The sequence below is a fragment of the Cervus elaphus genome, chromosome 11, assembly GCF_910594005.1.
Source record: "Cervus elaphus chromosome 11, mCerEla1.1, whole genome shotgun sequence".
Taxonomy (NCBI): domain Eukaryota; kingdom Metazoa; phylum Chordata; class Mammalia; order Artiodactyla; family Cervidae; genus Cervus; species Cervus elaphus.
Window position 1 is genome coordinate 10,413,025 of NC_057825.1, and position 27,336 is coordinate 10,440,360.

The 27,336-nt window shown below is 40.8% G+C and overlaps 1 protein-coding gene across 10 annotated transcripts in view; it reads left to right on the top strand.

Annotated features, from left to right (window-relative positions):
- Positions 1–27,336, top strand: part of MAPKAP1 (MAPK associated protein 1) — a 228,102-nt gene that overhangs the window by 83,817 nt on the left and 116,949 nt on the right. For 9 of the 10 annotated variants that reach the window (XM_043916842.1, XM_043916845.1, XM_043916844.1 and 6 more), the window contains one exon: positions 23,122–23,294. In XM_043916842.1, the coding sequence (XP_043772777.1) occupies positions 23,122–23,294 (173 nt within the window). Of the gene's footprint in view, positions 1–14,146; positions 14,271–23,121; positions 23,295–27,336 lie in introns of those variants that run through there. The other variant, XM_043916850.1, reaches the window with a different exon arrangement.

The window sequence follows — 27,336 nt, forward strand, 5'->3', positions numbered from 1 at the left end:
ATCAGAAATAGGAGGGAATTGTGTAGCCCACTTCTGTGTAACCTTTGACTCTATATCTTTGCATGCCCAAAGATAACAAAAGTGTGTCTTACTCATTCATTGTCTGTATTGTATTTCTCTTGGTACTACTGTTGTCACTTTGGTTTTTTAGTAGGGGAAATTGGCTTATTTGAAACGTTTGTCTTAATCCTCTATGGAAATATCAGTTTACAGGAAGGTTAAGGCAGCTCGTTTAGGTTCCTCTCATAGTGTCTGCTGCAATTGTCGGGAAGGAAGCCCCAGGGAAGCCCCAGAGCACAGGCTTTGGAAGAGTAGTGGCTGCGCAGAAGACACACTGGAGATGCATTATCAGGTGCTGTCTGGAGAGCAGAAATTACGGTATGAAGGCAGAAATGCTGATGTCTCCCCTTTCCCAACTTAGCACAAACATCTTCTTTATCTTTGGTCAATTTTGGTGCCATAGAGGCGGCTCCAAGAAGCCTTAAATGCAAGTGTGTAATTGTTTTTAGAATCCTGGCTTAAAAGCATGGTGTTGGGGGTTTTCTTGACTTGCATTGTTTTTTTTAAAGGAAAAGGATTCATAGCATCCCCGGTCAGTGCCATTTCCTTTTCTGCGATGACTTGTTCACTGTTACATCAAAGGATGTAGGAAGTAAGGAGGGCATACATAAATAGATAAATGAACAAACAAATAAATAAAAAGCTTTGCTGCCTTTGTCACATCTTAAAAAGGCTTGACTATAACATAATGGGAACAGAGCAGCTATTTGATTGCAACTTTAGGATTTTTCCTTGAAACTTTGAAGCATGTCTGACTTATTTCCTGTTTTAAATAACACTATGACATGGGAGAAGTACACCATAGTTGCAGTGGGACTTTTGAATGTAACATCATCCTGGTCAGGGTAGGTGCCGGCACGGAATACTCTCATCACAGTGCTTGCTTGCCCACTAACATGTCATGTCCATCCCTTGTGAGGCCCAGAAGATGATTTGTAAATTATTTACTTCTTGCCCCTGTACAGTGTTTTGTTTGTTTCTTTTTTTTAACCATCCTAACCATTTTTAAGTGTGCAATTGAGTGGTATTAAATGCATTCATAATGTTATATGATCATCACAACCATGTGTCTCCATAACGCTTTTCTTCTTATGAAGCTAAAACTTTATACATATTAAACACAACTCCCCATTCTTCCCTCCCCCTAGTCCATGGCAGCCACCATTCTACTTTCTATCTCTATGATTTTTACTACTCTAAGTATCTGCAAAATGGCTGTCTGAGGAGGCCTTACAAGTAGCTGTGAAAAGAAGAGAAGCGAAAAGCAAAGGAGAAAAGGAAAAATATATCCATTTGAATGCAGAGTTCCAAAGAATAGCAAGGAGAGATAAGAAAGCCTTGCTCAGTGATCAGGGCAAAGAAATAGAGGAAGACAGTAAAATGGGAAAGACTAGAGATCTCTTCAAGAAAGTTAGAGATACCAAGGGAATATTTCATGAAAAGATGGGCACAATGAAGGAAAGAAATGGTATGGACCTAACAGAAGCAGAAGATATTAAGAAGAGGTGGCAAGAATATACAGAAGAACTACATAAAAAAGATCTTCATGACCCAGATAATCACAATGGCATGATCACTCACCTAGAGCCAGACATCCTGGAATGGGAAGTCAAGTGGGCCTTAGGAAGCATCACTACGAACAAAGCCAGTGGAGGTGATGGAATTCCAGTTGAGCTATTTCAAATCCTAAAAGATGATGCTGTGAAAGTGCTGCACTCAATATGCCAGCAAATTTGGAAAACTCAGCAGTGGCCACAGGACTGGAAAAGGTCAGTTTTCATTCCAATCTCAAAGAAAGGCAATGCCAAAGAATGCTCTAACTACTGCATAATTGCACTCATCTCACACGCTAGTAAAGTAATGCTCAAAATTATCCAAGCCAGGCTTCAGCAGTATGTGACCTGTGAACTTCCAGATGTTCAAGCTGGTTTTAGAAAAGGCAGAGGAACCAGAGATCAAATTGTCAACATCCATTGGATCATCGAAAAGCGACAGAGTTTCAGAAAACATCTATTTCTGCTTTATTGACTACGCCAAAGCCTTTGACTGTGTGGATCACAATAAACTGTGGAAAATTCTGAAAGAGATGGGAATACCAGACCACCTGACCTGCCTCTTGAGAAACCTATATGCAGGTCAGGAAGCAACAGTTAGAACTGGACATGGAACAACAGACTAATTCCAAATCGGGAAAGGAGTACGTCAAGGCTGTATATTGTCACGCTGCTCATTTAACTTAGGTGCAGAGGACATCATGAGAAACGCTGGGCTGGCTGAAGCACACGCTGGAATCAAGATTGCTGGGAGAAATATCAATAACCTCAGATATGCAGATGACACCACCCTTATGGCAGAAAGTGAAGAAGAACTAAAGAGCCTCTTGATGAAAGTGAAAGAGGAGAGTGAAAAAGTTGGCTTAAAGCTCAACATTCAGAAAACTAAGATCATGGCATCTGGTCCCATCACTTCATGGCAAATAGATGAGGAAACAGTGTCAGACTTTATTTTGGGGGGCTCCAAAATCACTGCAGATGGTGATTGCAGCCTTGAAATTAAAAGACGCTTACTCCTTGGAAGGAAAGTTATGACCAACCTAGATAGCATATTAGAAAGCAGAGACGTTACTTTGCCAACAAAGGTCCATCTAGTCAAGGCTATGGTTTTTCCAGTGGTCATGTACAGATGTGAGAGTTGGACTGTGAAGAAAGCTGAGTGCCAAAGAATTGATGCTTTTGAACTGTGGTTTTGGAGAAGACTCTTGAGAGTCCCTTGGACTGCAAGGAGATCCAACTAGTCCACCCTAAAGGAGATCAGTCCAGGGTGTTCATTGGAAGGACTGATGTTGAAGCTGAAACTCCAATACTTTGGCCACCTGATGCGAAAAGCTGACTCATTGGAAAAGACCCTGATGCTGGGAAAGATTGAAGGCGGGAGGAGAAGGGAACAACAGAAGATAAGATGGTTGGATGGCATCACCGACTCAGTGGACATGAGTTTGAGTAAACTCCAGGAGTTGGTGATGGACAGGGAGGCCTGGCGTGCTGCAGACCACAGGATCGCAAAGAGTCAGACACGACTGAGTGACTGAACTGACTGTCCGACTGACTGAAGAATCTCATGTAAGTAGAATCATACAGTCTTTTTGTGTCTGACTTATTTCATTTAGCATAAATAGCCTTGAGGTTCATCCATGTTATAGCATATTGTAGGGTTCCCTTATTTTTTAAAGCTTAATAACATCCCATTGTATGTGTATATCACATTTTGCTTATCCATTCATCTGTCAGTGGACACTTGCATTGCTTACACTCTTAGCTGTTGTAAATAATGCTGCTGTAACATGCGTGTACAGACATTTCGTCAAGACCCTGCTCTCCATTCTTTTGGGTGTACACCCAGAAGAGGAATTGCTGGATCATTTGGTAATTTTAATTTTTAAATTTTTGAAGAGCTTCCATATTGTTTTCTACAGTTGCTGTACCATTTTAGATTTTCACTAACAGTGCACAGGTTTACCAGTTTCTCCACATCTTGCCAACTCTTGCTATTTCTGGGTTTTTGTATTTTGTTTTGATAGCAGTCATTCTGATGAGCATGACTGGTATCTCGTCGTAGTTCTGATTTACATTTCCCTACTGATTAGTGATGTTGAGCATCTCTTCATGTGCTTATTGAACATTAGTATATATAACTTTAGAGAAATATTTATTCCAGTCATTTGCCCACCCATACAGTTTTTTGAAAATTAAAAGAAGTAGCTTTGCAGGGTGGCTGTGCAATTATAAGTAACAAGTTAGAACTCAGGCTCTGGAGTTAGAAAGCTCCCATCTTCACCAGCCACATGATATCTTGGGCAACTTCATTTCTCCAAGCTTCCGTTTCATCTAAAATGAGAATAGTTGACTCTATCTCATTAAGTTGTTTGGGATTACATAAACTAATATTACAGATATCAAATATATGGTCTAGTATTTGATCTATAGTAAGTGTTTAATACATATTAGCTGCTGTATTGCTGGAATCATGAGCCAGTCACAAAAACACATTTTATATCTTTGTTGTCTTCCTGCATTGATAGGAGTATAATTCATTCCATTTTTGAAAATTTTCTGTTGGTTTTCCAGTTCATGCTACTTGTTGTCTCAGTCATTATAATGTTAGGTGAAACCATATGGAATTGAAAATCTTGTGGATCATCAGTGATTATCAGAATTTCATGTGATGTAACTTAATGTCATAGAAACTATTTGAGTGTCTAATATATGCCAGAGTATCTGGTATGCTATTTTATTCATTCTTCCCATATTCCCTATAAAGTGTATATTATTTTCTCTATTTGGGGCTGGGGAAACTAAGACTTAGAGAGGTGAACAGATTTGCTTGCGTTTACACAACTTTAAGTAGTTAAGCCGGAATTCAAACTCTGGTCTGCTAAATCCAAAATTCATTCATTTTCTTTCTAATTTCTGCCATCTGAGCAGTCTCGTCCGAGACTATCTCTGAGACACCCCTCCCCTGTCTCTGTGCCCAGTAAAGCTGAGAGTTAGAGAAACTACACCAGTTCTTAGCTGCCAGTGACTTGGGCTTTCCTCAGCGCAGTGAGCGTCATGCTCTGTGTCCCTGTGCAGTGTGCGCCTTTGCCGTCATTGTCACATGTGAAGCGCAGCGTCTGGTGTTGGCTGCAGTCATAAGCTCCGCCTTCATCCCGTTTCTCACTGCTCTCACCATCTCCATCGTTTGTTGAACTTCTCTTCTGGGCAGGGAATGTGCTAGGTGCTTTATCCACAGTATCTCAGTGTCCCTATAATTCTAGAGAGTAGGGGCTAAAATTGGAAGGAAACTGAGGCTAATGAAATTATATGATTTAGCTGAGGGTGCAGGTGTGTCTTGTTTCAGGGGCCTTGTCTTTTCTGCAGCACTACATGTCCTTCTCCCACTCTTAGAGAGGTTCTCACGGAAGGGGTATGAGGATAGCCTTTTCTGCAGAAAGTCTGCAGCCCACCTGGGTGTGATAGCCCAGCTAAATTTCTCCCTCTTTATTTCCCCACTCCTTTTCCCCTTAGAAAAAGTCCTAATCCTTTCCCTCTCCTCCTTTTCTTTTCCTTCCTCTTTCCTGCCCACCTTTCCTCCCCCTTTTCCTTGCTTGCTTTCTATCTTTTCTTTTTATTTTCATTCTATTCCTTTCCTTTTGTTTCCTCATTCCCTCCCTCCCTCTCCTCCTTCCTTTCTAATGAAGTTTAAATACCAAGATTAGGAAACTACTTAATGTATTTCCTAAAGGAAATTGGATTCTTTAGATATTCCCATTTGATTTTTTTTCTGACACTAAAAATTATCTCCCAAGTTTAATTTGCTTTCAGAGGAATTATCATCTTTTAAACTATACTACTAAAACAAGCTAGATTGAATTTCTATTAGTTTCAAAAAGGGTGACCTTCTTCTCAGACTTTGAATGGTATCTTTTAAATAATAGGATTTGGGAGTAATTGCTTAATATCTGAGTTCAAGGTAATGACCTAACATGTTTGAGTTCTAAGGAAAGCCTGTTTGCCCTTGCACCCTACTTACTCCTAAGCTAGATAACTGGGGCCAACTTTCTGAGTCACCTGATGAACTGTGTTGGTGAAACCTCTTCTCTTAGCAGCTGGAAGTTGTACTTTATTCCTTTGTTATTTCATTGTTTCCTTTAGGGTGAGGAAGAATAATTAAGGAGAACATCTTTTCTGAGCAGCTGGAATCAAATTCCAGCTGACCGCGGCACCTGTGAAGACGGCAGCTCTGCCTCTGGGTGGCAGGGTGGGGTGCCAGCCGGGGCGCCTGCGACAGTGGGCTCCAAGGTGCAGACACGCGGCCATGCCACGCCAGCCCTGCCCTTCTGGGAGCTTCAGATGGCAGTAACACCAGTGGATGCAAAGTGTCTTGTTTGAGACTAATTAGAGGAATGATTTGTGAAACGGTGGCTATTTATTTAATTAATCACCAGCACAAAGCCATAAAACCCATATTTTAAAAATCCCTGTTAGTTTGCCATGTGGTTAATAGATTGGGGCACATTAAAAAGTGACATGGTGATGTATTAAAAACGTTCCACCTAAGGTTCCTTCAGGAAGGAGCGGAAGCTGTCTGCTTTCAGATGCTGAAGTGTAACCTGCCGGGATTTGACCTGTCTGAGGTTTTAATATTTGTAAAGGCATTTATCTTTTGAATAGCGTCTTCTTTAGGACATCTCCTTTTGGAATATTTCAAAATATAAAAATGTTTGTAGAGTAATTTTAAAATTAAAATTAATTTTGTTGCAGGTTCTCTTCACAATGAGGACCTGTATTTTCCCATTAAATTATACAGTGTTTACTAAGCATAACTGTATCTCTTATAACATAGGTCATTATTTTCTGTTTTTGGGTGGGAGAGTCATTTATTGAAATAGTAAATGCCATAGCATTTTTGTTACAGCTGTCAGAATTGCATTTGTTCTGCGTGTGTGTGTGTGTGTGTGTGTGTATGCACATAGTTTTTAATCAAATGGTCACAGAGATAGTTGCTATACTTGGTCAGTCTCAGGTCAGGTGAATTGTCATTTTTGGATAGTAAGAATAAAGATAGAATTAGATGACACTGGCATTCAAAATGAGAAGAAATGGCTTAGATTCTAACAAATGATAGTGGTTTTTACACATAGAAACTTCTAGTTGGTTTTCAGTGTACATAAATGTGTATATGTACAGGCCATCTTGCATTTTATTAATAACTATTTGATGCTAATCTTGGTATGGTTGTGATCCACTCTTTATTTTAAAGAAAAAAAATCATTCTGAATGATTGGTGTGTTCCTGCTAAACAGTCACTCCAAATTTTTTAAGAAAATACGTTGCTTAGGTGGATGCTTGTCAGGAAATTGTCCAGCCCTTAGGATTGTGTTTCTCCGCTGTGTTGTATAATTACCTGCTCGGTTAGAAGGGGAGCAGGAATAAAACATGAGTATGTTAATACAGCCTGGAGCTGATGTGGTGGTAATGATTACAATGCAGATAAAGCATTTCTCATAACTGCCGTTGCCTACTGGAGCCTTTGAAACATCTGGACCTTTAATTGAAAAATAGTATGGTGCTGTGCAAGGCAGACATGCTAAGTGAAGTCACTAATTTAGAATACAAAAATATAATTGATAAAGTGCTTTATTTACATTGTATTTAAATATTCATACTTTGTTATGCTTTGTATAACAGGGAATTACTGGGTTAAATTTTCATGAACATAGACAGTTTAAATGAGATAAATTAAGTGAAAACCTTAATGGAATTTTACACTGGAACCAGAAAGCAGTTTGCTCCTGGAGGGTGTGTATGTTTGTTTCTACTGGGGTCTTCCTTTAGGAAAGCAAATAGGTTAAGGTCTTATTCTTTGGGTTTAGCATTTTAGAACTAACCATCAGTTGGTAACACCGTTGCATTTCATTCATGTTATCGGTATCATATACTGCTACTTAGTTTTTAAAAAATGAAACATTTCTTGGCATAATGGTAAATGGCTTTAATGGCAACATTATCGCCCAATAAACGGGAGCCTTCCCCACCTCTCCCCACCTCTCCGGGGCAGGTTATCAGAGCTGCCCAGGAGAGCAGGCGAGCTGGTGAAGGGCGTGCAATTAACCTCTGTCCTGCATTCGCAGCAGGGGAACTGACCTAGCAGCCTTCCGAGGAAATCCAATTTAATTTAAAATGAATTTGAAAAGACAAATTAGCCATATCTATTTTAATAAGATAAAATCCCGATTCTCCCTGTGTCTGGTTTAGTTAGGACCTCAGAGGAGATTGGACTGACTGTGACTGAGGATGAACAGGAGGGAAATAACACCAGGTAGCTGAGGAAAAGCCCTGGAGACCCTGGGACCCGGGCGGCTTGTCAGTTCCTGCGAGTGAGCAGGTCTCGAGCTGCCTGTGTCCGCAGAGAACTGCAACCTGAGACGGGCCTTTGTCTCGGCAGACCTTGGGCTTGTGTTGGAGCTTGTGCCACGTTGATGTCATAGGCAGCTTGCCTGCCTCTCCAAGGACCAAACTGTTATTTTCTTCCTTTGTCATTATCGATGCACATTTGGGTACTACCACCTGGGTAAACCACATTTGGTGCAGTTGCACCTCACAATTACTGATGAGGCTCTTAACCCAAGAGTGAAGATTCTCTGGGGCCCATGAGTTGGTACTTGACCACAGCATTTTCAGAACTGAAGCAGAGGGGTCTGCCTCCTTTTCAGGGAGCTGGTGGTCCCTCGTGTTTATTCTCTGAAACACAGAGAGGGTTTATTGAGCCCCTTCTGTGTACCCAGCAGCAAGGAAGTCTGTAACTGTTTCTGCCTTGTGCCTGCACACAAGAGGGAACTGCTCTGGAAGCTGTTACCCTGGTGTCCCTCTCCAGGACCGCAGTCCCTGGCAGAGCTGCAAGTGCATGTGATGGGCAGAGAGGGAGGCAAGGAGTAATTCTGACCTTCCCAGCACTTCTCAGCCAGAGGGATGTTTCTGACTCAGACTGGGACCCTCAGTTCTGAAACAGTGGCCACAACACGAGCCAGCAGTCTCTGTGATCTTTCCTAGATATTCAGGCCTCCCCACGAGTTCTTCAGGACTGGAATTCACCAAGAGGGGAGGGTTTTAGGATGGACAGACCTGGGATAGAATCTTGATTCTCACCTCCACGCCCCCCATCACCCACTCCCAATTGAAAGATTTGGAACAGCCTACCATGTTTCCCTGGTGATGCTAGTGATAAAGAATCCGACTGGCAGTGCAGGAGACGTAAGAGACATGGGTTTGATCCCTGGGTTGGGAAGATCCCCTGGAGGAGGGCTGGCAGCCCACTCCAGTATTCTTGCCTAGAGAATCCCATGGACAGAGGAGCCTGGCAGGCTATGGTCCATAGGGTTACAGAGATTCAGACACAACTGAAGTGACTTCAGTTCAGTTCATTTCAGTCACTCAGTCGTGTCTGACTCTTTGCGACCCCATGAACCGCAGCACACCAGGCCTCCCTGTCCATCACCAACTCCCGGAGTCTACCCAAACCCATGTCCGTTGAGTCAGTGATGCCATCTAACCATCTCATCCTATGTCGTCCCCTTCTCCTCCTGCCTTCAATCTTCCAACATCAGGGTCTTTTCTAATGAGTCAGTTCTTCACATCAGGTGGCCAAAATACTGGAGTTTCAGCTTTAACATCAGTCCTTCCAATGAACACCCTTAGCACGCACCTAATGAACCTCTCACTCCTCAGTTTTAACAAGCAGTGAGCAGTCCTCATAGGAGTGTTGGGCATGTTAGATAAGATAATTCATGAGAAATAATTGGACCCTGGTTTGTTGTTGTTTAGTCGCCAAGTCATGTCCAACTCTTTGGCAGCCCCAAGTACTGCAGCCTGCCAAGCTCATCTGTCCAGGGTATTTCTCAGGCAAGAATACTGGAGTGGGTTGTCTTTTCCTTCTCCAGGGGTATCCCTGAATTTCCCAACCCAGGGATCGAACTCGTGTCTCCTGCATTGGCAGGAGGGTTCTTTACCACTGAGCCACCAGGGAAGCCCTTGAATCCTGGTCAGTTCAGTTCAGTTCAGTCGCTCAGTCATGTCCGACTCTTTGCGACCCCATGAACCACAGCACGCCAGGCCTCCCTGTCCATCACCAATTCCTGGAGTTTACTCAAATTCATGTCCATTGAGTTGGTAATGCCATCCAACCATCTCATCTTCTGTTGTACCTTTCTCCTCCCACCTTCAATTTTTCCCAGCATCAGGGCCTTTTCAGATGAGTCAGTTCTTCTCATCAGGTGGCCAAAGTATTGGACTTTGAGCTTCAGCATCAGTCCTTCCAGTGAGTATTCAGGACTGATTTCCTTTTCGATGGACTGGTTGAATCTCCTTGCTATCTAGGGACTCTTAACAGTCTTCTCCAACACCACAGTTCAAAAGGATCAGTTCTTCAGTGCTCAGCTTTCTTTATAGTCCATCTCTCACATTTGTACACGACTACTGGAAAAACCATAGCTTTGGCTAGATGGGCCTTTGTTGACAAAGTAATGTCTCTGCTTTTTAATATGCTGTCTAGGTTGGTCATAACTTTTCTTCCAAGGAGCAACTGTCTTTTAATTTCATGGCTGCAGTCACCATCTGCAGTGATCTGGGGGGCTCTCCCAAAATAAAGTCTCTCACTGTTTCCACTGTTTGCCCATCTATTTGCAATGAAGTGATGGGACCAGATACTATGATTTTAGTTTTCTGAATGTTGAGTTTTAAGCCAACTTTTTCACTTTCTTCTTTCATTTTCATCAAGAGGCTCTTTAGTTCTTCTTCTCTTTCTGCCATAAGGGTGGTGTCATCTGCATATCTGAGGTTATTGATATTTCTCCTAGCAGTCTTGATTACATCTTGTGCTTCATCCAGCCCAGTATTTCTCATGATGTACTCTGCATATAAGTTAAATGAGCAGCGTGACAATATACAGCCTTGATGTACTCCTTTCCCTATTTGGAACCGGTTTGTTGTTCCATGTCCACTTCTGAGTGGACCTCCATACAGGTCCAGTATGCTTCCTGACCTGCATAGAGATTCCTCAAGAGGCAGGTCAGATGGTCTGGTATTCCCATCTCTTAAAGAATTTTCCACAGTTTATTGTGATCCACACAGTCAGTAAAGCAGAAGTAGATGTTTTTCTGGAACTCTCTCACTTTTTTAATGATCCAGTGGATGCTGGCAGTTGGATCGCTGGTTCCTCTGCCTTTTCTAAATCCAACTTGAACATCTGGAGGTTCATGGTTCATGTACTGTTGAAGCCTGGCTTGGAGAATTTTGAACATTACTTTGCTAGCATGTGAGATGAGTGCAATCGTGCAGTAGTCTGAGCATTCTTTGGCATTACCTTTCTTTGAGATTGGAATGAAAACTGACCTTTTCCAGTCCTGTGGCCACTGCTGAGTTTTCCAAATTTGCTGGCATATTGAGTGCAGCACTTTCACAGCATCATCTTTTAGGATTTGAAAGAGCTCAACTGGAGTTCCATCACCTCCACTGGCTTTGTTCGTAGTGATACTTCCTAAGGCCCACTTGACTTCACATTCCAGGATGTCTGGCTCTAGGTGAATGATCACACCATCATGATTATCTGGGTCATGAAGATCTTTTTTATATAGTTTTTCTGTATATTTTTGCCACCTCTTCTTAATATATTCTGCTTCTGTTAGATCTATACCATTTCTTTCCTTTATTGTGCCCATCTTTGCATGAAATATTCCCTTGGTATCTCTAATTTTCTTAAGATCTCTAGTCTCGTTCTTTTTCTTGCTCCTGTTTTATTTCAACATGTACTTGCAAACTGTTAGATGCAGACTTTCTCAATTGGCTCTTTGCAGTTGTACCATTTTCATAATGTAAAAAAAAAAACATGTATTTTCTGCTGCAGACAACCATCTTTCTCTGTCACCAGAGGTGTAGACTTTTTGTGTGGCCTTTGCCTGTTGAGAATAACACCTCTCCCAGTTATTTCACATGTGTGTTTTGAGGATGAAAGTGAATTTTGTAATTGGAGAAATACAAAGCTATTTATTTCCATTTTGTCTGATGTTTTTACATTGTTTGCTAGGAGGTGCATCAGGGGCTTGAATTAATTATAATTACTGAAGAGACATACACTGATTGAGCAAATAAAGTAGTAAGCCCATTTGTGCCAAGGCCATCTAATTAAATTCTTACTTTGGATAAGCTAGATGTGCATGAAAGATTAATTTTAAGAGGTTTTTATGACTTACTAAATTATGATTCAGTGAAATTTTTGAATTATATCATTAAGGAACATTGAGTCTTAAAGTGATAAAGCAGTCATGAACCTACTGCAGTATAGGAATTTGTGGGTTTTAAAAAGCTATTCAAAATTAAGGACATAGCCTAGCCTTTAATTTGTATTTTTCAAAGAATCTTTTACTTAATGGTAAAGTCAGTTTATTTATTTATTTACTTACTCAGTTGCACTGCACAGCCTGCAAAACCTCAGTTCCCTGACCAGGGCTTGAACTGTGCCACCTGAATTGGAAGCATGGAGTCTTAACCACTGGACTGCCAGGAAAGTCCCTTAAGTTGTATGTTGACATTTAAAATTTTTGAAACATTTAACCAACTGAAACCCTGCAAGAAATGAATATGATAGGTGCACCTGAATTATCTCCTTCAGTATTTATACAATGTTATATTCTCCAAATACTTCACTATGTCTGGAATTAAATTGTCCTTGGGGTACTTGGAGGGTTGTACCAAATTTTCCATATAATTTAGGAGGGTGATAATGGCTCTACTGTAACCTTTTCTAGAGATACATCATCTAGTAATGGAGCCAAGTATACATTCTCCATTGAGTTTTAATTTTAAAAGTTGATATTAAATCTTAAAAAGACTCATTATATTATGATAATTGATAGAGTTTAAAACATGTAACTCTTCTTTATGGTTTTTAAAAAACCTATTTTTACTTTTAAAGCATATTGATTTTATTATATAAATGATTTAAAAATGAAGAGGTCCCTAAACTTACCCTAGGTGATGGGACTTAGTTCATGCAAATTACCTCTCCCTGATAATATCATCATTATAGAACCCATTGTTTGTATAATTAAATGCAAAGTGCTGTGTAACATTAATGATCTAAAGAATCCCACAATGGCTATGAAAATTCAAAGTGGACACTTTACATCCCATTATGCTTTAAGATGACTGGATTGTGCTTGTGAGAGCACCTCCTGGTACAGGCTGTAACCATCCTGAGGCTGAATGAGGAAAGAATTCTGTGGCTCTTCTCTCATAAATACTGATCTTTCCCTGTTGTCTCCACTACTCAACCTGGTGTGAAGGGACTTTTTGTTGAAAATCTGCCTGATCTGAGCAACAGTGTAAGTAACAATATAAGGATTAATTGACATTGTGTAACAATTTGCAGTTCACAGAGAACTTCAACATGCTTTATTTTTGCTTTGTCCAGTGAATCTTTTGAGATAGAAGTCTCATCTGTGTTTCATGGCTGAGGAAATTGACTTTCAGAGAGGTTATGGGCTTGCCCAAAGTTACACTGCTCAAGGCTGGCAGGGCCAGGGCCAGGTCAGTTCTGTAGACTCTGCAAAGAGGTCCCTAGTGAACATAATCCATGATAGGGAAAACTGGTAGCATCAGGAACTGCTTTCTGAATTTAAGACTGAGTAAATGGTTGTTATTCCAGATTCAGTATGGGTAGACTTTCTTTTTTTTTCCTCTTCATTCCCCTGTCACCCCTTTCCACCATTTTGTAAAATTTCTCACTGGTATTGAAACATGAATGATAGCTGGTCTTTCAGTTGATGTCTTAAAAAAAGAATTATTCAAGGCTGTTACTCAAATTTCACGTGATAACGGTTTGAAACTGTAGCTCTAGGCATTTTTTTTTTCAAAAGTGGAAAAATACCGTCAGAGTATCAAAACAAGGAAGAATTGTTTTAAATAGAGAAAATCTTTACTTGTGAGCAACAATATCTTTTCTTGTTTTAGGTCCAGGATTGTAATCAAGTCCGACTTTCTGCAACTACATGGGCTATAGCCCACCAGACTCCTCTGTCCATGGAATTCTCCAGGCAAGAATACTGGACTGGGTTGCCATTCCCTTCTCCAGGGGATCTTCCTAACCCAGGGATTGAACCCAGGTTTCCTGCATTGCAAGCAGATTCTTTACCATCTGAGCCACCAGGGAAGCTACATATTTATCATAGATGTTATAGAAAGAAAATTTAAGAAAATGATCAGCCTAAGAAAAAATAATGGAAATAACACTTTCTATGCTGTCTTGTACTCTTTAAAAGGGTTATATATAGTCTGGCTCATTCCACAGTGTTTAGTAGCTGAGTTATTTTATTGGAGGTTCTCATATATATATGAAGGGGTGTCTGTGGAAATGGACTCGGGTGGCACTAGTGGTAAAGAACCCACCTGCCAGTGCCAGAGACATGAGAGATGTGGGTTCGATCCCTGGGTCTGGAAGGTCCCTCGGAGGGAGCATGGCAGCCCACTCCAGTATTCTTGCCTGGAGAAGCCCATGGACAGAGGGGCTTGATGGACTGCAGTCCATAGTGTAGCAAAGAGCTGGACATGACTGAAGTGACTTGGCACTATGGAAGTGGAGGTGAAGTTTTTCCAGTTTCCTGAGGTCTGGAACTAATATCAGTGAGTAAAAGCTGCAGAGAAAATGTCCCTCAATGAAATGAAATGTTTTAGCATCAAAACTGTTTACCTGCAGACTTCAGAGGGTGGCAGGGACTTCATCAGTGGAAGGTGTTCAGGACAGCTCGTAGGACAACCATTTGGTGAAAATGTTTTAAAGGGGATGACCCTTAAATTCCTTGTAGTTTTAAAAGTCTATGAATGGCAATGAAGGTTTTTTTTAAGTCTCTGAATTTAAAACTAGGGGAGAAAAAGCTTAATGAAGAAACAGCATTTGCTGAGCATTTACTGTAGACTGGGCACAGTGATAAGTGCTTTGTATTCATAGTCTGATTGAATCCTTTGAACAATTCCATGAAGAGGTACTTTTATAATACACTGTGTCTGTGTGGAAATAGTGACCCAGATAGGTTAAATAAAATTGTCCAAGGACACACAGTAAGTGAGAATTGAACCTAGGTCTTTCTGATTCCACAGCTTACACTTTTAATCTCCATGCTGCAATGCCTCACTAGCTCCTATTAATAGAATAAGGATCCTGGAGGTTCCCAGATCAGAACTTGACCTTGTAAAAGAGAGAGTGACAGTTGACGTTCTTAATAATAAAAGCTTAATGTAACCAAGGTTGGTGATTCAGAGGAAATTAATGAGATTTTGTCAATTTTATTTTAAACTTAACTTGTCAGAAAATACAGTGTCCAGTGACAAACTGTAGGAATGTTTTTGACAAATGAACTCGACTACAGGTGCCAGATCAGGGAAATGTTAATTTAATAGCCTTTAAGCATTCCAGATTTATTGAGGGTTAAGATAGCACTACAGAGCCAAGCCCCTGGTTCTGAATGGATTTGTCATAGAATTTTATACAAAATCTATTCAGAAGTTCAGTGCCACTATTTTGAATGTAAAAAAGTGAGTTCTTTCCACGAGCTCATAAAGCCAGCATTTGTTAAGAGCAGAATGCTTCAGTCTGGGGTTTTTGTTTCCTCTTCACATAGACCCCTGTTTAATTTCTTGTAGTTGATTAAACTTGGCTTACGCCAGAGATAGGCTCAATTTTGTTTAAAATCCTTTCTGTGATCAAATGAAGTCCCTTAAGCATCATCAGTGTAATGATAATCTGACACCCCTCTCCCAAGTCTGGTATCATGTTATTAAGGGCTAGGCTGTTGGTAGGGCTTCCCTGGTGGCTCAGATGGTAAAGAATCCACCCACAATGCAGGAGACCTGGGTTCGATCCCTGGGTTGGAAAGGTCCCCTGGAGGAGGACATGGCAACCCACTCCAGTATTCTTGCCTGGAAAATCCCCATGGACAGAGGAGCCTGGTGGGCTACAGTCCATGGATTCTCAAAGAATCCGACATGACTGAGTGGCTTAAGCACAGGCTGTTGGTAGACTATAGCATCCCTTGGTCCTTGTTGAGGGAGTTAGGGAAGAAGGTGCTGGTAGAATGGAACTGCAGCCTTTGCTTTTAAGAGAGTTTTAACTTTTGAAGGCCACAAATAATCCTTTTATCAATTTGCATCATTACATTGTCTGGATACACTGATATATTTATTTCTACATTAAAATTACATACAGTGATCTGCTTGTGCAGTTGTGACTAACGGAATAATATTGCCTGCTTTTTGTCTCTTTAATTCTAGAAGCCAAGCTGTCCATCCTTTCTCTGTTCCTTTCTGTTGACAGAGAAATTGAACACTTAGCAACAGTTTTGAGGTCTGATATTCAATTTATTATTGATAAGCCTTGATGTTAAGTAGTGCTGCTAACTGAACCTTCTGTCCTTAAGACTTAATTCAGCTAATTCAATTGATATAATGTTTCTTAATTCAAGATGATTTTTAACTGAATGCTATCTATTGTTCTTGCTTCCTCTAATTTGGAAACTACAGGTACATAATTTTGAAATTAACTTTATGATAGGCAGCAAAATGTATATTATTTTAATTAATGGGATCAGATGGGGAAAAATCTGGAATAGATATAATATTTTAATTCATCATGATGTTCAAATTCTGTATATTTCATTTCTATACCCATTCATATTCCACATATAGAAGTTATTTTAAATTTTTTAAGTCTTTACATTTTATGAACTAATGATTAATTGGATGACATACAGTTCATAATACTGATATTTCATGATTGGCATAAAGACACTTTTTTAAAATGTGAGCTTTTGCAATATATATCACAAGCCACAAAGCTTTCATACTCTTTGTCCTAGTAATCTACTCCTTAGCATATGAGTACAAACATTTATATAAGGGAATGTTGCTGAGAATAGTATTCGTAATAGTGAAATATTAGGAATAACATCTATTTAATAACAGAGGAATAGGTTAATAGTACCTTTATGAAAGTGAAAATGTTAGTTGCTCAGTCATGTCTGACTCTTCACAACCCCATGGACTGTAGCCCGCCAGGCTGCTCTGTTCATGGGGATTTTCCAGGCAATAATATTGGAGTGGGTAGCTATTCCTGACCCAGGGATTGAACTTGGGTCTCCTACATTGGAGACAGATTGTTTTCTGTTTGGCCCACCAGTACCTTTATATACTATAATATAATGCAGGTGTTTAAAAATCATGTGTTAATAGAATGTTAATCCTCACTCCATCAATATGTGTAACTATTAATAACTACTATATACCCACCCTTGTTAGGTGCTGGGGATATTTTAGAGAAGAAAGAGGGCTCCTAAAGAATGGCCTGGGAAGTAGAAGAGGTATAGGTGGTTTACCTGGGACAGGAGAGGAGTGGGAGGAGTGGCAGGTCCATTCTGAAAGCCAGTCTGAGGACTTCTTTCAATTCAGTGAGCCAGTACCACACCCCTGCTGTAGTCTTTGCCCTAGGAGAATATAAAATGGGTGAGACACAGTTTTCTCCGTTATATAATGGACCACATTACGTGAGAGACTGGGAAAGGAGGTGGTAATGGTAGGTAGAAAAAATGAAACCATAAGGCTACGCAAGTCAGATTGCTAAAAGGCAGAGAAGAGGAAATTAATTTGGATTTCCACCTTCTAGGAAAAGGAGGCATTTAAAGGACAGAAGAGGTGCACTTCTTGTTTAATGGCTATGTGTCAGGCATGTTATATATTCATTTTATTTCCTTTTCTAAGCAGGGGAATGGAGGTTCTGAGGAGTACAGTTACCTGCCCAAAGAATGGTCTAGCAGCTAAGAAAGCAGCAGAGCCTGGAATCAAACCTGGATCTGGCTGAGCACGAATCTGTGCTCTTAACCTCTCTTCAGCATACTTTAGCAATGATACATTGGGACCAGAGTGTGAGGGTGTTAACTGCCATGCTAAAGAGCTAGAATGCTAACACTGGGGAGAGCCATCGTTTATTTCTGTGTGCTAGGCATGGTCAGTGATTAGAGAAAAATCACTTCAGTAGCAGTAAGAAAATAAAGATTTGGAGAGAGGAGAGATTTTTAGAGACAGGGAGATAAGAGACTGCTGTAGTGGTCTTGCTGAGAAATGATGAAGCTTAAACTAGGGCAGAAAGATTTGAGAGATATTTCAGAGACATTTGAAAGGAGTTAAGGTTCTTAGCTTGAGTGATGGCTCTGTGTAGTAGCTCTTTTTCTCTCCTCTTTGGTCATTTAATTATAAATATTAATTTTGTTTGTAATTATAAAAATAATACCATGCTTAGTTTAAAAAATGCAGAAAAATATAAAGCAGAAAATTTAAATTAAACACTCAAAATCCCATGTCTCAGGAAGAACTCATACTCACTTTTTTGTATATTGGTATAGAAAGTATTGAAATACAGTAAGTGTCTTTTCCTTGGGTTAACGGCTCTATTGAATGGAAGGGTAAATTTTTTTTTTTTTTTTAATCTAGGAGGCTTTTTTGAACTGTCTTTAGTCTACATCACTTCTGAGCTGTCATAGTAGCCTGTACTTTCCCTCTTAAAGCTCTTCACACATTGTACAGTATAGATCTTCAGCAGACCATGAATTTGATGAAGATCTGCACTGTGTCTTAACTTTGTCTTCAGAGCCCAATATGGTGTTCCAGTGGGTGTTTGTTGAATGCATGAGAGACTGGGAAGGGTAGAGCTAAACCAGTTTCCCCTGTCTCTGTTGTGACCCTTTCCTTGTGTTCTAATTATGCCTCCATTTCCCCACTTCTGTATTGTGAAACACATAAATTGCCACACAGTGAAACTGTATGATATGATCTTTGTTTATTGCTCGCTAGTTGCTTTTTAATAGTTAGATGTTAGCTCTTTGGAATATTGCTTGCCTTGATGTGTGATGAATACTTTTAATCCTTTGGTCACCTTTCTTTTTTTTAAATAAGTTAATTACTTTCTATTATGTTGATGGATTGTTTCATGTTTTAGATGATTCTCTCTAAATATTGCAACACAGGGACTATTAGATAGAGCTAACTGCCACCACCTTGAGTTTTTTCAGAAGAGGCTTCTTATTAAAAAATACATAATTTCAAGGTTTGTGCAAGGCATTTTTCCCCCGTCATCAGTGCCTCAAGATGGAATTAGAAGATTAAAAAGATAAAGTGCTTTATTCATTTAATAAGTATGTGCCGCATTTATTCTCATAGTTTTCCCCACACTTGCTATTTCACTATGAAATAGAGGGTACCACATAACTATCTGCTTTCATTTCCTAGACAATGATGACTCCTTGCATTCAGCTGACAGTGGCAGTGATCTTTGGAGTTGCAGTCCTCCCTGGTTCTCCTTGGGCAGCTCCTTAGAGTGTTCCCTCTCTAGGAAACGGCAGTGTTTTGGGCATGTTTTTGAGAAGGAACAGGAGACAGTTGTCCAGTCTTGGAGAGTGGAGACTGATTCTGTTTAGGACAACTTTAGTGAAAGAAGGCGCTGATGTTCAGAGTGGAGGCTTTGGAGTCAGACAGACACGGATTTGAGTCCTGGCTCTTCACTTCGGTTATGAGATCTTGAGCCGATGACTGTAGCCTTATAAGCTTTGGTTTTCTCATTTATATTTATGAGGGTAATGGTAGAACCCTACCTCTTCTAGTGATTGTGAGAATTAAATAACTTAGATAGACATTTAGCAGAGTTTATTTAACCCTTAGCTGTAACTAAATGTTATCTATTATTATAATAATAGATATTATTAATAGGACTCCTACAGCATCCATCTTTGGCCTTGTGACCTTTAATGGACTTGAGTAATAGAAATGGGTCTGATTATAGAACTAGGCCCTTTCTAGATATTGCACTGCATTTCTAAAGCACTTTATAGTTTATAGAGTACATTCACATTTGTCATTTCATTGAATCTTTGTATCTTGAGATACTGTGATTCCTGTAGCCCTTCAGTTCCAAGTTCTTCCAAGAAAGGAGGAGGAATAAACAGAAATAAGAAGGGAGAGCAGTGACAGCAACTAGGGGGTCTGAAAATGAGTTTGAAAAGAGAGTGGTAAGAGGGTGTATAAACCCACCCCAGAAAGATTACAGCTGTTTTCATTTTAACCTTTTGACTGCCTGACAAGATGACACTTGCTGTTTAGAGACATCTTTGCTAGTCATTGGAGTTATTACTTCCAAGCTAAAAACTATGTATGTATGTGTGTGTGTGTGTACACATGTGTGCATGCATGAGAGAGAGAGAGCTTTATGTAGGAGAATTATCTTTTGTATTATTTGTTTTTATAACATAGAGGGAAGACAGTAAAAAACAAAACAAAACAACCCTATGGATCTAATATTAGATGCTGGGTTATATGAGAAGTGGAATTTCTCTAAAAATGTTTTCTCAACTAATTTTGTGTATTTCCTTACCCTAGTTCTGATATTTTTTTTCCACCTTTAGATCGATACAATCCCGTATAGGGTGTTAAAGATGGAACCAGTTGATTGCTCAAGTCCCTCCATCTCCATCTGCTACCAGGAAACAGGCCCATAGAAGTAGGACAAGTGGGATAGATGGAAGAAACTAACATTTATTGAGTTCCTACCATGTGTCCCAGTAGGCATTTGAGTCATTCATGCATTCATTCTGTAGTTCAACAGATTTTTCTTTGGAGAGTCTTCTGTGCATCAGGCACAGTACTGGCCATTGTGTACAGAGCAGTAAACAAAGCAAACATTCTTATGGCTGCCCTCATGGAAGCTCAGAGGCTAGTGGGAAGGCATACACTGAAGATGCACATAAATAAATATGTCACATCACATTGTTAAGCATTCTGAAGGAAATGAACAAGACAAGTGTGAGAGTAACTGTGGAAAGGTCTCCTTTCAATAGGATTATCAGTGGAGGTTTCTCTGAGGAGGTGTGGTGTGAGCTGAGCCTTGAATAAATGATACCAATAGTAGCAATCCTCATAAGGAATCTCTGATAGATAGCGCATCCTATCGTTATCACCTTCTGCATGAGAAAGAGGAAGAGAAGAGAGTTCAGTAACCAGCCTGAGGCCACATGTTAGAGAAGGCAAAAGTCATAAGAAAGAGCCTCCTAGATAAATGAGTAACACTCCCAGTGGCCTTAGGAGGGGAAGAAGCAGTCAAGGCACACCCATTCAGGACATTCCTAGAAGGCCAGTGTCGCTGAAGTAGGTGGGGTGGGGGAAGAGAGGCAGGAGATGACGTTGGAGGGTTAGGCAGGGGTCAGATGATGCAGCGCTTTGTTGCACACTGCGTGGAGTTTGGATTTCATTCAAAGTATCATAGGAGCCACTCAGTGAAGGAGTTTCAACAGGAGTGTAACATAATCAAATTTGATGATGCAGTTTGGTATCCACAGATTCAACAAACCGTGGATCGTGTAGTTCTATAGTCTGTATGAAGTGAGAAAAATCACTTACAAGTGGACCCTTGCAGTTCAAACCCATGTCATTCAGGGGTCCTCTGTACTTTTCATCTGTTGGCAGCACATGAGGGAAGGACAGGGTCTGAGGGTCCAGGGGCAGGGTTCATGGGAAGTCCGAGGAGAGAGGCTCAAGCGTGCAGCAGTGGTCTCAGGCGGGCTTCTGTGCAGCGCCGAGTGTCTGCGGTTTGTCGTCAGAGGATTTAAAGTGAAATCCATCTGTGCGGTTGCCTGATTTCTCTCCTGTGTTCAGCTGAGGAATGCAGAGGGTTGGGGTCATACAAGGCTGATGCTCTGCGGACCGTGTCCAGGGGAGTAAGAGAGTATTAAAATTGTGTTTGTGGAACTTCCCTGGTGGTCCGGTGACCAAGGCTCCACACTCCAGTGCAGGAGGCCTGGGTTCGATCCCTGTTCGAGGAACTAGATCCCACATGCCACAGCTAAAAGATCCAGCTCATGACAGCAAAGATCCATGTGCTGCAATTAAGACCTGGTGCAGCCAAATAAATAAATAAAAATATTTTTTAAAATTATATCTGCAAAGGAATGATTATATTAGCTATAATGGCTCATGTGGTCTGGGGGTGGGGTGTTGGGAAATAAGGGAGACTGACAGTTAATTAAGAGGTGGTCCAACAGATTATAGGTTAGAGAATTTGAGGGACTACTTGAATAAATGAGGTAGAGGTATATTAAAGTGTATTCAGGTTTTAACCTTGTGGTCTAGTGGTTAGGATTTAGCACTTTCACTGCCACTGCCCAGATTCAGTCCCTGGTCAGGGAACTGAGATATCCTGCAAGGTACGTGGCAAGGCCCAAGTTTAAAAACAAACTAATTAATTTACTTAAAAATTTTAAAGTGTATTCAGTGAGTAGGTGTTCTGACTTGAGATATTGAAGTTGTTATAAATCTCCAGTGTACCCAGCACTATCAGTGATTTGAGGAGTGGATGAAAAGGCTTTGGGAGTGACATGGTCTAGGGATTGAGAGCCTTGGGTATTGGACAGATTGTTCTTTTAGAATGATGACAGGAATTGGGGGTGGGAAAGACTGACCAAGAACTCAGGCCTTAGTGAGGGAGCAGGATGACCAAAGGCTGGTGGGTAACAGGAACAGGAAAGGAGAGGGAGAAGAGGGTGCAGTTGGGTGGCTTGGGTCTCAAAGGAACAGGGGATTTTGTTTTTGTAAGAAAGGAGAATTAGTAGTTTGGACATAGCAGGGCCGAGAATACCTACTCTGCCTGCTGGCTGGTTTGGAGGCTAAGAAGAACAAAACAAAAGTCTTCGGGACAGTAGAGGAGGAAGTATCCTCAAGACTGGCAGGTTTCAATTATGGCAAAGAGGTGGAGGAATGTTTTTCAAAAAGAAGTAATGATTCATGGGGAGTTTGCTGATTCTTGCAGGAGTTCCAGAGGGGAGTGGAAGGTTTGGGAGGCAGGAGAGAGAGGTGTGGGGGAGGAATTAGGGACATGTAGGTCAGTGTGAGTGTGCCTGTTAGGGCAGTAATAAGACCAGAGACCCTTGAACTTTAGTTCAGATGAGTGAAGTAAAGAGATGTACTGCATAATGGAGTTAGCCCCCCATCGTCTCCGAGAAAGAAAGCGCTTGGTTCCAGTGCTGCTGAATGCTTCCTCAGAGAATATGGCAGCTTAGCCTAAGGTCTCAGGGAGTGATACAGCAGTTTTCAGGGAGGGCAGCTGATGCCAGGGTCACTCCGAATAAGCAGCAGAGCAAGTCTCCTGACACCAAGCATTAGGTCTGCTTACCACTCTCATTTGTTCTTAGTTGTAATGCTTATTTACCTTACTGCTGGCAGAGCTGGATCCATTCCAGCGGCAGAAAATTCAAATTAAAAAAGAAAAAAAAATACACTCTTTAAACTATAAACAACGTTTCCCCTTCAGGACCACCGCAGGCTCCTAGGCTGGTCTGTGCCCAGGAATGAGAACACAGGTCCTGGAGGGCAGCCGTCGTGGCCCAGTGGGGTCTGCGTGACCGGAACTGTGTGCTTTACCCTCACGCCTGTGCTCTGTCCACAGGGTCACGTAGGCACAACAGCGACCAAGAAGATCGACGTCTACCTCCCCCTGCACCCGAGCCAGGACAGACTGCTGCCAATGACGGTGGTGACCATGGCCAGCGCCAGGGTGCAGGACCTCATCGGGCTCATCTGCTGGCAGTACACGAGCGAAGGACGGGAGCCGAAGCTCAAGTAATCCTCCCTCTTCTCCGCTGCTCTGGTTTCTGGCTGTCTCCTGGCCACCCGTTCTGCCCTCTGGGCCCAGCCAGTCTTTCTGGGCATTGGCCTGGGAGCCAGATGTCCACACTGATCCAGGTCAGGCTGCTCACCAGATCTTGGGCCTGTGTAACTCAGGCTTGTTATCTCAGAGAGTCTGCCTGCAAAATAGACCCAAATTTATGAATTCAGACCCAAGGAAATGCCTTTCCAAACCCTTTTATGATGCTTACTGATATAAAAGGGGCATGGATGGTAACGGGAGGGAACTCGTGTTTGTTGAGCAGGGATCGTGAGCTGGACATGGTGCTGGATGCTGCATACCTGATTTCTCATTTAATTCTCCCACTTCTGTGAGGTGAGCATCGCAGTTCTTGTTTAGCAGCGGAGGCGGCTCAGGATCAGAGAGTTGTTCTTTGCTGATGTTTACACCAGTGGGAGATGACCCAGTCAGAATTTGATTCCCAATCTGTTTGATGCCATGATTTTTACATTATTTCCCTTTGATCTGAATTGTAGTTTTCTTTGTTATCAGTCGGTGGTCCAGTTTTTCCCTGGACTCCATTCCTCATTAAACTGTTACATTGAAAATGCAGTGTTGAAAGTAGAGTCTCTGTGCCTCTACACCGTAACTTGAAGCTGAAAGTGGTTTGCTGCTTTAGTCCTCCCATACTTGAATGTCCTGACAGGCATCCTCTCCTAGTTTATGTGCCCTTCCTAGCAGTAGGGCTAAATGTAGTGGATGCCTTCATTTTAGAAATGGATTCTCATGGAGGCTTTTACTTCTCGCAGTTTGAGTTAGAATGGTCCAGTCTGTTGTGTGTGTGTGTGTGTGTGTAAGTACATTAAATTTGTACTTTAAATCATTCTTTCAAGTTCTCATTGACAGTGCCTTCCACGTTGCCTGAATAAATCGTGGATATAAAGATAATCCTTATTGTCCCTATGGCAGTAGGAAGCCTTTCCAACCAAGATATCACGTAGGCTCAGAAAAGGGTTGAGTCTGTAGCTATACTCAAGGCTCAGCTACGGTGTTGTCACTTTTCAGCGTAAAGTGTAAACAAGCCAGTGCTAGTGACCTTATACATGTGTCTTGAGTCATTGCTTAGAACATTGCTTGATGTGGGAACTGAAAGCAAAAGGGGCGAAGGCACTTGCCCAGGGTTACACAGTGAGTTGAACTGTGGCATACATCTTACAGAGACGGAAACTAAAGCATAGGGAGTCTAAGCAACTTTTCTATATTACATTGCAAGAGGTAGAACTGGTATTTAAATCCAAGAATTTCTTTTTTTTTTTTTAATTGAATAAATGATTATTTAAATTCTATAGTACTTTCAGAGAACTCTGCTCAGTGTTATGTGGCAGTCTGGATGGGAGGGGAGTTTGAGGGAGAATGGATACATGTATATATGTGGCTGAGTCCCTTCACTGTTCACCTGAAAGCATCACAACATTGTTAACCAGCTATACTCCAATACAAAATAAAAGCTTAAAATAAAAATTAATAAATATATAGTGCTATAGTGCTATGCAATTTTAGGGAGTTTCACACACATGATTTCACATAATTCCATAATAAGCTTTTCTCTCCCTTCCCCTATATTGCCCTCTCTTTCTTCTCTCCACTGGTAACCACTATTTTGTTCTCTGTATCTGTAAATCTGCTTCTTTATTGTTCTATTCACAAGTTTGTTGTGTTTTTTAGATTCCACATGTAAGTGATGGCATATAGTATTTGTCTTTCTCTGACTTATTTCACTTAGCATAATGCCCTCCAAGTCCACTTATGTTGCTGCAAATGTCAACTTTTATTCTTTTTATGGCTGAGTAGTTTTCCATTGGGGCTTCCCTGGTGGTTCAGTTGGTAAAGAATCCACCTGCAGTGCAGGAGATTGCCTGCAATACAGGAGACCCAGGTTGGGTTCCTGGGTGGGGAAGATCCCCTTCAGCAGAAAATGGCAACTCACTCCAGTATTCTTGCCTGGAGAATCCCATAGACAAAGGAGCCTAGCGGGCTACAGTTCATGGGGTCACAAAGAGTTGGACACGACTGAAACAACTTAGCACACGTGCAGACACGCGGTCAGATGACGTTGAGCGTCTTTACACATGCTTATTTGACAGCTGTCTTATTTTATGAGCTCTCTGCTCAGGTCTTTTGCATATATTTTAGTCAGGTTGTTTTCTTCTTGTTGAGTTAATTTTAAGAGTTCTTTGTGTATTTATCAGATGTGTTTCTTGTAAAGACTTTTCTCCCAATCTGTGGCTCATGTTTTTATTCTCTTAACAGCAACTTTGGCAGAGCTGAAGTTTTTAATGTTAATGAACTCCAAGTTATCAAATTTTCATAGATGGTGCTTTTGGTTTTACAGCTAAACAGTCATCACCAAACCTAAGGTTACCTGCTTTTTCTCTTGTGTTATCTTCTAAAAGTTGCATAGTTTTGTGCTTTACATTTAGGTGTGTGATCCATTTAGAGTTAATTTTTGTGAGAGGTGTAAGGTCTGTATCAGGAATTCTTTTTTTTTTTTTATCTTAATATCCAATTGAAAAGGCCTTCCTTTCTGTACTGAGTTGCTTTTGCTGCTTTGTCAAAGATCAGTTGACTCTATTTGTGTGGGTCTATTTCTGGCCCGTAAGATTTTCTTAAAACATTCCTTAATTTATATTTCTCTGTCAGATTTGAGTGAAACACTATCTTTTTAGGAACACCCATTTGTAAAAGAAAAATAAAATTCTGTGAGGTTTCACCCTGTCAAGAACTTGAGATGGGAAATGTGAACTTGTTCTTGACACAAAACCATGTTTATTTTACTTCATAGATAATTTTAAACATTTGTATGAATAATTCTGAATAGTCTTATTTTTTATGCAGTTTTTTTGGTCATATATTATAACTCTGTTGTACACTAGAGTGGCCATTCCTTGCCTTCTTCTCTTCACTTGTCCCTTAGACATTCAACATATTTCACTGGTCTCTAAATTCCATTGCCCTTCATTAGGCTATTGACAGATGAACTACTGAAAACTTGAAAGATTTTGCTGTAGTATACACAGCTGCAATAGTGTATTTCGGAGTATTATCTCAGTGTTCAGTGGGTGAAAGTTTCTGTCTGTGGAGCAGTCCTGTTCAAATGAAATACAGTGCAATCACCTCACACCTGTGAGAATGACTGGCATAAAAAAGACAAGATAACAAGTGTTGGGGAGACTGGAGAAAAGGGAGCCCTTGTGACTGTCGGTTGGGATGTAAATTGGTACAGGCATTATGGAAAACAGTATAGAAAGGTTCCTTGGAAAAAAAAAAAAAAAAGAAAGGTTCCTTGGAAAATTAAAAATAGAACTTCTGTATGATCCAGCAATCCCACTTCTGAGTATATATCCATAGGAAATGCAAACAGGATCTCAGAGATACCTACTCTGCCAAGTTCATTGCAGCATTATTCACTATAGCCAAGATAAGAAAACAACCTAAGAGTTCATCTGTGAATGAATGAATAAAGATGATGTGGTGTATATATGCACACAGTGGAATATTATTCAGTCATGAGAAAGAAGGCAGTCTTGCTACTTTCAACAATATAGATGGATCTCAAGGACATGATACTAAATGAGATCTGTCAGACGGAGAAAGACAAATACTGTGATATCACTTATAGGTGGAATCTAGAAAAGTGAACTCATAGAAACAGAGATTAGAATGGTAGTTTCCAGGGGCTAGGGAATGAGGGAAATGGGAAGATGTTTGTCAGAGGTTATAAACTTTCAGTTGGAAGTTCTTGGGATCAAAGTACAGTGAAGTTCAGAAGTGTCAGTTCAGTTCAGCCTCTCAGTCCTGTCCGACGCTTTGTGACCCCATGGACTGCAGTACCTCCAGGCTTCCCTGTCTGTCACCAACTCCCGGAGCTTGCTCAAACTCATGTCCATTGAGTCAGTGATTCCATCCAGCTATATCATCCTCTATCGTCCCCTTCTCCTGCCTTCAGTCTTTCCCAGCATCAGGGTCTTTTCCAGT